At 46.6% G+C, this 9,703-nt stretch overlaps 2 protein-coding genes across 2 annotated transcripts in view; both read right to left on the bottom strand.

The window, feature by feature from the left end:
• Positions 1-624: 624 nt before the first annotated feature.
• On the bottom strand, positions 625-4,810 carry ERP29 (endoplasmic reticulum protein 29). Its single transcript, XM_072880331.1, has 3 exons — positions 4,639-4,810; positions 2,570-2,708; positions 625-1,394 (listed from the first exon to the last, which is right to left on the bottom strand). Exons 1-3 carry the CDS (start codon positions 4,756-4,758, stop codon positions 892-894), a joined length of 762 nt encoding a protein of 253 aa, XP_072736432.1. The 5' UTR covers positions 4,759-4,810; the 3' UTR covers positions 625-891.
• Positions 4,811-5,660: 850 nt separating this feature from the next.
• NAA25 (N-alpha-acetyltransferase 25, NatB auxiliary subunit) overlaps positions 5,661-9,703 on the bottom strand; it is a 33,001-nt gene continuing 28,958 nt past the window's right edge. The window contains exon 24 of the mRNA XM_072880084.1: positions 5,661-8,987. Within this exon, the coding sequence (XP_072736185.1) occupies positions 8,865-8,987 (123 nt within the window). The 3' untranslated portion in view covers positions 5,661-8,864. The remainder of the gene's footprint in view (positions 8,988-9,703) is intronic.

Here is a 9,703-nt window from a genome sequence, read left to right as displayed (position 1 = left end):
GGTCTCACCCCCCTTATTTTGAACCTGGGAAATGAAGCTTGGACAGGAAAATGCGCAGGCATTGCATGTGCTCTTCAGCCATAAGAAAACTCCCCCAAATTTACCTCTGAAAAAACACATTTTTGCACAAACTGGCAAGACTAAGTGTAATAGCACCTCAAGGAGACTCTGCCCTTGCTCAGAGCTCAAATCACTCGCTCTCAGGGTACCACAAAGGACTTCAGGAGAACACTTGCTGAAACGGCCGCTCCAGCCAGAAGATGGGAGGCAAGTTCTGATACGTGGAGAACCTGTCTTGACTGCGCCCGCCAGCATTTGGCTGATACTCAAGCCAAACAGAGACAGGAGCCACTGAAAGAGAAGGCAGAAAAAGGAAACTCCGGGTCTCTTATTCAACAACAGGTAAGGAGAACAAGACTCGGAGAAGGAACCCTATTGGGAAAACAAAAGGTAGGAGGAGGGGTAGATAAAACAGCATGAAACCTAAGGACACTAAGAACAGGGAAAAGTGGGGATGTGAGGGGCACCCAATCTGTACCTTTTACAACATGTAAGATGGAATGTGAGACTGAATTTTGTTATTTGTTTGCCAGGGAACAGCTGTAAAAACCACCAGGAATGTGCTTCAGGCCAATCTAGTGCTTTTTTTTTGGTCTACTTTCACACTGTTATTGAATAGTATTACATAATACTGGTGTCTTGCTTTAAGGTGATTTTTCCAATATTTAGAATACTGTGTTTTTAAGGAATGTCTTCCTCTTGATCTTCTAAACTGAGAATACCAGAAGGAAATCTGCTGCTCTCTTGAAGTCAGCGGGAAGTTTGCTTGCATAAGGAGAACTGGTTAGGACTTGACAGTGTTTCACAGCTTGTACAAAGCTCTCCAACATATTAGAGCTCATCTTTTTCATTACTCTTCTTCAGGAAAGAAGCAAGGATATTGAGGCTTTTCTGGAGCTCCTCCTTTTTTCCATCACTCATTTTGTTCTTCTCAATCAGTTTTGTGATTCGGACAACTTCATTAGCAGCAAACTCTTCTCCCTGCTCCAGCATCTTGCTCATAATTTTCAAGTATTGCTCAGCTGACTTCTTCTCGGTTTCTTTTGTTTTTTCTAAACTCTCTTGCCCCTTTTTCAGGAGGGACTGGCGTTCTGATTTCTCACTGGTGCTCACAAACTTGCTGGCCAGCATGTCGTACTCTTTCAGGCAGCCTGGCATCCCCAGATAGATGCCGTTACTCTTCAGCCAGCGCTGAATAGCCCTGGCCTTGATTTGGCCGCTGTAAGGTAAGGGATTGTCAAAGTCACCATCCTGGAACAAGTAAAAAATAGGGAACTTTTCCTTATCCAGCTTGTACTTTTCTCCCAGCTCAGTGTTCAGTTTATCACCATAATCTGTCAAGAGAAAACGAAACACAGAAAAGCACAGTACGTTAATCAAAAGAAAAAAAATAAATTAGGATTCTCTCCAACAAAAACTGATAAATATTTGTCTCCAAAGTTTCAACACTTCCTAATAACCTCTTTGCAAGGAAAGGCCATACACTGAAACAGAAGCACCCCAGAAAATCACTTCTGCAAGGCAAACCATCATTAGGTTTTCCAAAGAAAAATACAAGACTCTAATGGTGCTTTGCTGTGACTGTGATAGCATAGGACATCGGCGGGACCTCTACGTACAAACCCTGTCCTCCTTATGGGAAATTAATAGCCATTTTTTTCCCTTGTTTTGCTCTATCCATTGATTTTATTTGATTTTACAGTTAAATGGATTTTTTTTTCCCGATCTATGTGCAGAGTGTACACTTACACGTTTTAGTTCTGACAGTGTGCCAAGCTACAAGATGTTTTCTCATCTTACATAAATTGCATTTATTCTTGAGGACAGAAAACATAACTTAAAGAGATTTCAACTATGCTACTTAGCTAAATCCATGTGTGTTTAGAGATGTCAGCGTGGGTGAAACTTCCCAGTTAGACAATTCCTGTAAGCTTAAATTCTTAATTCTACCTACAAAGCAAGAGTGAGTAAGGTGACAGTGATCCATTCTTCACTGCTTTTCTCTTAAAGCCAATTACAAGAACATCAAGTTACACCAGCCATAGTGCAACGACCACTTTCTGTGCTTTACCAGCAGTAAACGGTGCGTTTGCTGCAATGAATTAATCATACCACATTTGCTTTGTACAACCAGGCTTGTGGCTAAAGCATGATTCTTGTAAGGCTTGTTTCCTAGAAATGGACGAAAAGGTTTCTCTCAGCAAAGAAAGCAAGCAAAAAGACAAAAAGTGCTACGAATGAGGAGGGTGGCATCCAGTTTAGCAGCGTGGGCTGACTTGCTTCATGAACCAGCCAAAAGGAGGTAAGCAGCACTCCTACGCTCACCGCGGGAGGCACAGCAGCAGAGCTCAGCAACCAGCCGGAGCAGGTGCTTTGGTCTGACAGGGCCGGGCCCATCTCATTTCTCACTATCAGAATTCCCTCAGAGCCTGTTTCCATCAGAAATTGCAGTGAATTTTATTTCCTCCATGCCAACCCATACTGTGCTAATCTGTCCAGGGTTCCTCACCTGATATTCCTACTTCAGCCACCAGAAGATCTTCACTGGAGCCTGAGCTCTCTGCCAGCTTTTTAAACTCATCTTGTTTCTCACCATATGGATATTGTGTATCGAACTTCACAAGGACAAACTTATGCTTTGGAATTACCTAAAACAAGAAGAAGAAGACAAAAACAAAGACAAAAGTTCAGCATTTTAGGCTTGAGTGATCTATAAGTCACCTAAGGTTGCTTTCGCTTGTTCTTCTTTTCCTGTGCAGTGAGTAGATGCAGAGGGAGAATGGAAATTTTATAATTATGGCCTTTCAAAAATGACTTACTGCAGTGTGGAGGAAAGACTGAGCTTTGGGTATACGTATTCCTGTGCCAGATGATAAAGATGGTAGGTGGTAGGTTTGGGGGATCTGATAATGCCTTTAATTATACATGATTTGCTTATTGTAAATCTGATTAGCATCTTGGAAGGAAGTCAGCTAGACAATTTCCAGTGGGACATTAAGAGGATAGAGGCCAAATTGAATGTCATTCCGAAGGGTCCCAGCATGAGAACTGCAGCTCTTAGCTAAGAGAGGAGGCACGAGGTGGGAGCAGAGATGCTGGAGGTGTTGTACCGGTTCAGTACACAGAGAATTCATGTTTTAATTGATTCCTCTCTGCTTGTGCCGTCGCTTTTGAATTTTGCTCTGCTCGGATGATGCCCTTTCAGATGAGCTTGGAAATGGAATCTGTCACCTGGTTTGGGATTTTTTTTTCTCCCTCCAGGAGAAAACCTTGCAAAATCTTTTTTCTAGCAAACAGGGTCAGATTGCAACACAGGTCCCACCTACAAAGTGCACTGCAAGTGCTGTTCAGGCATGACATAACAGCTGGTTGCAACAGTTAACACAAGGCTTCAGTCCTGGGCCTGCTGATCACTTTACTGTCCTGGTAAGAAGCGAGCATGGCAGGTCTTACAGCTGTGATATTTCTGCTGGCCTTTTACAGTCCCTCTTTCAGCACTCTGCCGATTACTTCAAATTCTTCTTGCTGCAGAAGAGCTGGAAGCTCCTAAGGGTTATAGAGTGCCGTAGTGTTAAAACACCAAAAACGGTTTGTCACAGCAGAAAAATCAAGCCGGGGGCTGGTATGTGGCAAGAAGTATTTGCTCATGCCTGAGCAGTTTGTTTAGGGCAGATACTTTTCCAACAGCTCAGCTGATTGTTGTCTCTTCAGCTCATACTGCTACAGCGCACGCTTTAATCCTGCCATCTGACGATCCCCTTTCGATGGGAGTCTCGCCATCTGCCTCAGGCTGGGCCTGCGACACCTGCCACAGCACTAGTTGCTACTGAAATCCAAATCCTGCCACGCTCTAGGAAGATACCTTCATTTTGAAGTGTTTTAGCGGAGAAAAAAAACTGTGCAAGCCCTCCGTCTGGCAGGAGCCTGTTGCTTTCCCTTTCATGAACGAAAAAGAAGTGAAACCGGTCCAGGCAGAGAGCGCACACGGCCCCGACTCGCTCCCCTGAGCGGTCCTGCCCTGGGTCAGCGGCACGGGCAGAGCAGGAGCCAGCCGACAGCGGCTCTTCTGCTCCCTGACCGGAGGTCGGGAGCGCGGGGAGCCGGCCCGGCGCAGGTCCGAAGAGCCGCGGCGGCAGCCGGACCTCGCCCCGCCGGTGCCGCCGGCCGGGCCGGGCCGAGCCGAGCCGAGCCGAGCCCCCGCGCCCCCGTCCGCAGCGCTGCCCTGGCGGCCCCCGGCGGCACGGCTCCACTTGGACCGCGCCGATTGGCTGTCCGCCGCGGCTGCCGCTCTCCTATTGGCTGTGGCGCGGCGGGCCCGCCGCCTCGGCCATTCTGCGAGCCCCGAGCGCTCCCCCGCGCCGGCGCCGGCGGTGGGGGGGCGGCCCCGCGCCCGCAGCCCGCTCCGCACCCCCGGCGCCCCCGCACCGCCTCCCCGGCCCTCCGAGGCCGTCCGCCTGTTGCTACGGCAGCCGCGACGGTGCACATGGCCGCCGCGCTCCCGGAGCGGCCGCTCGCCCCCCGCCCCCCCGCCTCCGAGCGCTCTGTCGGAGCCGGCAGCGCCCGCCGGGTGGGCCGTACCTTGTAGAAGGTGATGGCGTCGAGGGGCACGGAGCCCTTGGTGTGCAGCGCGCTGCCGCCGGGCAGCGCCAGGCCGAGCAGGCAGAGGAGCAGGGAGCCGGCGGCGGCCGCCGCAGCCATGGCGGAGCGCGGAGGGAGCGGGGCTGCCGGGGCCACGTGACCGCACGGAGAGCCGGCCGCCGCCGGGGGCTCGCCTCGCCCCGCCCCGCCCGCCCCGGGGCCAACCGGGGGACCGGGGCAGCGCTGCAGGGGCCGGACCCAGTCCGCGGCGGGGGCGCGGGCGGGATCCTGGGAGCACGGGCGCTGATCTAACGCCGTCCCGCTTCCCCGCCGCGCGTGGAACGGGCCGGGGAGGCTGCAGGCAGGGCGCACGGGCAGCCCCTTCCCTCGGGGGGCAGCACGCGGCGGGACTGCTGCCAGAAAAATAAATACAGGCGGGCAGCTTCCAGCAGCAAACTCGGAGAAGCTGAAGTCAGGCGAAAGGGCAGAATGCAGGATCCGGCCTCGCAGGACAGCCTGCTGCGCTACGGCCACGCAGAGGTTAGCAGGGAGAGGAGAGAGCAGCTGGCGGTGCGGGTATGTACAGCAGCAGGCCAGGCAGGGTGGCCCCTGCCATAGCATTGCCACAGCCCTCTCAGGCACATGTTTTTGTGCTGCTAGAGGAGATACCTCATGCATTGCCAGCCCTTACTTTCCTTATCACTGAAAGCCAGGATGGAGTACAAGCAAGCAATGCCGAAAGCCTGAACAGTAGATTGACAGATGATCATGTCAAAGAACAGACACATGCAAGCTCCCTCCCCGAAAACAGCGCTCTGGACCCAGTCCACCACTGGAAGGCAATGAGCATTTTCCCCCCCTCTCTTTCCATCCTCCCTCCTTGCAGGTAACTTGGATTTTCTGCTTGCCCTGCACCAGGATAATCTGGCTTCACCAAGGGGCTGACAAAGCTAGACAGTGTAGACAAGCACTTCAATCACTTCCAGACCATCCAGACAGAAAAATGAAAGAGGCAGCAATACTGACTTGTAACGAAAGTGACTTTTATATAAATTATAAACCCATCCAGTTTAAAGCAGATCAGTTGCAGTTGTGTCACTTAAGTCCGTAGAAGGCTGAGGCATATGTATCATCTACAGTCATAAATTAACAATGAATAATCAAGGAAGAGAAAGTTCAAATAAGGCTGCAGATACAACAAAAAAAATCTCCTCCAAGATTACTAGCGGTTAAAATAAAGTCATGATTATCAATGATTGCAAAATATAAATGCAATTTCTGAACAGTTAAAAAGTACAAAAATGATGGGCAACACAAACAGGCATTGTACATTTTGTCCTGTATGTAGACAAAGCAGGGTAGGACTTCTGACCTTTATCTACATCAGACACTGATTTTAAGCAAAGAGAAGAGTTGAGGAAATCTGTAAAAGGATCGTGGCTCATGATCCCAGTAGTATAAAAGCAGTATTTTTTCAGTCTGTAAACAGTAGTCTTGGTAGCTTCTTCTAGGTATGTTTTTCAATTCATCACCAAAAAAAAATCCAGAACAAACAAAAATCCCAAGAGTGGAAAAGGGGGAACAGCAGCAATGGGTTATAGCCTGAATTTATCAGGTCCCTGTGGGACATATTCTGGAGGGGAAATGCTCTTTCGTAAGAAATATATAATATATTTAACTGTACACAATTTATAGGGGGAGAGAAATTCTCCCTCTCCCTCAATCAAGCCCCCAAACAGTACATAGTCATTTTTGTACACTGTTTCCTCCTATAGAGAAACTACAGCTTGTGAAGAGATGGCACCTGGTTTTATAAAACACTGAGTAATCAAAAAATTGTACTTGTTTGACAAACTTATCGTTCACCAGTGGCTGGAACTGGAAACAGGACAGCAGCTAACACTGAGAAGCACTCAGTATTCCCTGTGCTGGCATGGGGATGGTTCGAGTGACCAGCCAACGCTGGACCTGTGCCGTGCCAAATGCTGTGACAGGAAGCGAGTCATGGTTCCATCTATTCTCAGACTTTGCTTCAGATGACACATGCCCCCCCCCCCCCCCCCAGCAATTTCAATTCTGCTTTTAAGAGAACTGATGCAGAAAACCTTTTTTTAAAGCAAGTTCTGCTTTCAGGCACATGGGAGGATTTTAAAAGCTTGGTTATATTAACCTGACACTTCACTTGCATTTTCACCATTGCTTATTGATACGACTGGTTGAATCCAACCTGTTGTAGCAGCAGTGGAAGGAAACTCCAGCATAAATCAGCCCCTGGCCTATCCCCTCTGGATGAGGGTGCTGTGTCAACTTTGCATTAAATGCTGGTGTTTGTGCAAAGCCCTCTCTAGTTAGCACTGCCACAGGGGAGGGAGAGGACGGGAACATCAGCAACGGCAATTTGCCTCCTTGAATGAAAAGGGGCAGTGCAGATTTCTGGCTCAGTGCTTCTCTATGAATTGCATCATCTCAGCAATGGGACTGTTTTCACTTACCCTACACATTTCAGTCATCAGTCTTGCTTTAATTTAAGGAGCACACCCTTCTTTCCAAAAACGTATTTCTATACAACATATAAGAATTCAGTTGTGGGTTGTTTTTTTTTTTTTCCCAGGAAAAGTATTACTATAAAACAGACTTAACACATTTTGGTATTCCTCCAGCCCAGAGCACTTACCAGACATTGCAATTAAACCATCAGGACATCCGTTACAATTTAGACAACCTGCAGACATTCTTGTTTCCCTTTCAGGATGGGGCAAAGCAAAACTAAATCCAGCAAGAGCAGCAATGTGATTTTTTTTTTTTTTTTTTTTTTTTTTACACACGGGATTTATTTTAAAAAAATACTCTCATCAACATTCTAGCATTACTAACAAAACATACTCAGAAGAGATGACAAAGGTTGGATTGTCAGCTCTCTTAAAACTTTAAATATAGACTTCAGATACTAGCTGCTTTAAATCAGAAGATGAGGAATCTGTAGTCTGACCTGTCCCTTGTAGTGCAGGTACATGTAACTTTGCCTACCAATTTTAGGCTGCATTACTCCTTTAAAATGGAGAAAAAAAAAAAACCCAGCAGAAATGCAGATTCAGTGGGAGCAGATGATGCGATTGTACTTTCTAACAGAATGCCTAATGAGCTAGTACTTGAATAATCAAAGATCAACTGCAAAAAGCAAGCATACAGTTACAAAAAGTATTCTCAGCCTCATACCACAGCGGAAGCAAAAGTTACCTCTGCCAACTTAAAACCAAAGCCAATAGGACTTAATTTCTATTAAAATATTTAAGTCTTAAAGTTTCAGTAACCTAAATACACTTTTTGAAAGTCATGATGATTGCTGTTTTACATTAAACTGACATGAAATCAGACTGCAGTGTCAGACTTCACTGCAGCTATTATATACAAGGTCTCTGTTTTTGTCTTTTTTTGCTGAAACACCGATTCCCATCTCTCTCTCTAAAGCTTAACGGCCAAGTTTGCTCCTCATCAGGTTTGCGATTTTTCTGAACGTGAAGACGACCTGTGTGTACACTGACACCACCTCTTCTCTCCAGCAGTTCTCTCCTTAGAGAAACCTGCCTCACCACCAGGCATGGCTTACTCCCACCCTGCGACAGAGGGCCGGGCTCTGCTGGAAGGCTGTATGCAGAGGGTGTTCCTCCAGCGCAGCCTCACCTCTCCCTGCTGGACCAACGCACCAAATTAATTCGGTAGGACCAGGTGGCTTGCGGACAAAATAGGTAGCTCCAAAACAGGCTCATTTCATTGGATGCGACTGAATGCAGGCATCTACAATTTCTGCATTTCTAAGGCAAGGACCATACAAAAATTATAAACACTGTATGGTGATGAAAATACAACTCCTTTGAGATATATGCTTTACACTGGATTTCTATTGCTGCTTCTAAAGACCATCTCCAGTTGTTTCTAGAGATCAAAAGGGAAGAAAGTTAATTTTCTCTGTTGCAATATGCTTATGAACATGTATAAAAAGTGGTCAAGCCCCGATAAGGGTCCCTGCTTCTCATTTATGTACAATAATTTAAATCAGCTCAATACATCTGTAATACCTAAAAAAAATTGTTTTTATGATTTTTTTTTTTTTTAAGTCCTTCATGCATTATGAGGAAGTTCTGGATTAAAGTGATGGTATATTGGATGTTGCTTCTGTCTGGGACTCTGGTGTCACTCCCCTGTGGAGTCTGTCAAGGATGCATTTCTCAAATCTTTAGTTTTTTAATGGTATCAAGTCTCTTTTTCAGCAGCTCTCCAATTTCCTGAACTGAGAGATGGTAACTGCTCTGGACCTTCCCTTGCACAGTCTTTGTAAACTTTTTTTCTTCCTGCAAAATGCAAAAGAGAAATCATTCACTCCACAGCAAGTGTTTAAATCCTCCCGTTAAACTTCCCCTACCATCTCAAACACTGGTAAGAATTTAATGAGGACCACAGTATAAGTTTACAAAGGGAATGTCATCAGCACAGAATAAGCAGCATTTGCTCAGCAGCAGTAATTCCTGCAGATACTGGTATTGCCCAGACAGGGCTGGTAACACATTAACATTCCTTCAAAACTTCTGGAAACATCCTTGTGCAAAATATTTGTGGCTGAAATTGAGAGTGCGTGGAGCATTTTATTTTAGTCAGCATTTATTAAAGCAGAGAATTTCTTATACAGAAAAGTGAAGTCAAATGGCAAACGAATGCCAACCAGCTAATAGACTCTTACACCAAATTCCAAAGCATAGTGAGCCACAGTGCCTGGGACAGACTCAGATGTCACTAATTCAGCAACACTGGTGCCTAGCTTTCCCAAAGGGATTAGATTCCCTTTAATGTGCAGTTTTCTAAAATACCCATGCTAAAAGGGTGGGTATTTTAGGAGGACCACCATCATGCAACATTGTTGGCATTGCTCCTGCAGGTACAGTGAGGTTAGCACTGACCTATCACGAACAATGCTGTATTTCTGTATGCAGAAAGAGCAAATCCTGGTACCCAAAGCAGCAGCCATAACTGCCGTTCTGTCAGGAAGTGACTTGCTATCAGGATGCCTTCT

Source organism: Ciconia boyciana, chromosome 15, assembly GCF_034638445.1.
Source record: "Ciconia boyciana chromosome 15, ASM3463844v1, whole genome shotgun sequence".
Classification (NCBI taxonomy): domain Eukaryota; kingdom Metazoa; phylum Chordata; class Aves; order Ciconiiformes; family Ciconiidae; genus Ciconia; species Ciconia boyciana.
This window is presented reverse-complemented; position numbering and strand designations above follow the sequence as displayed.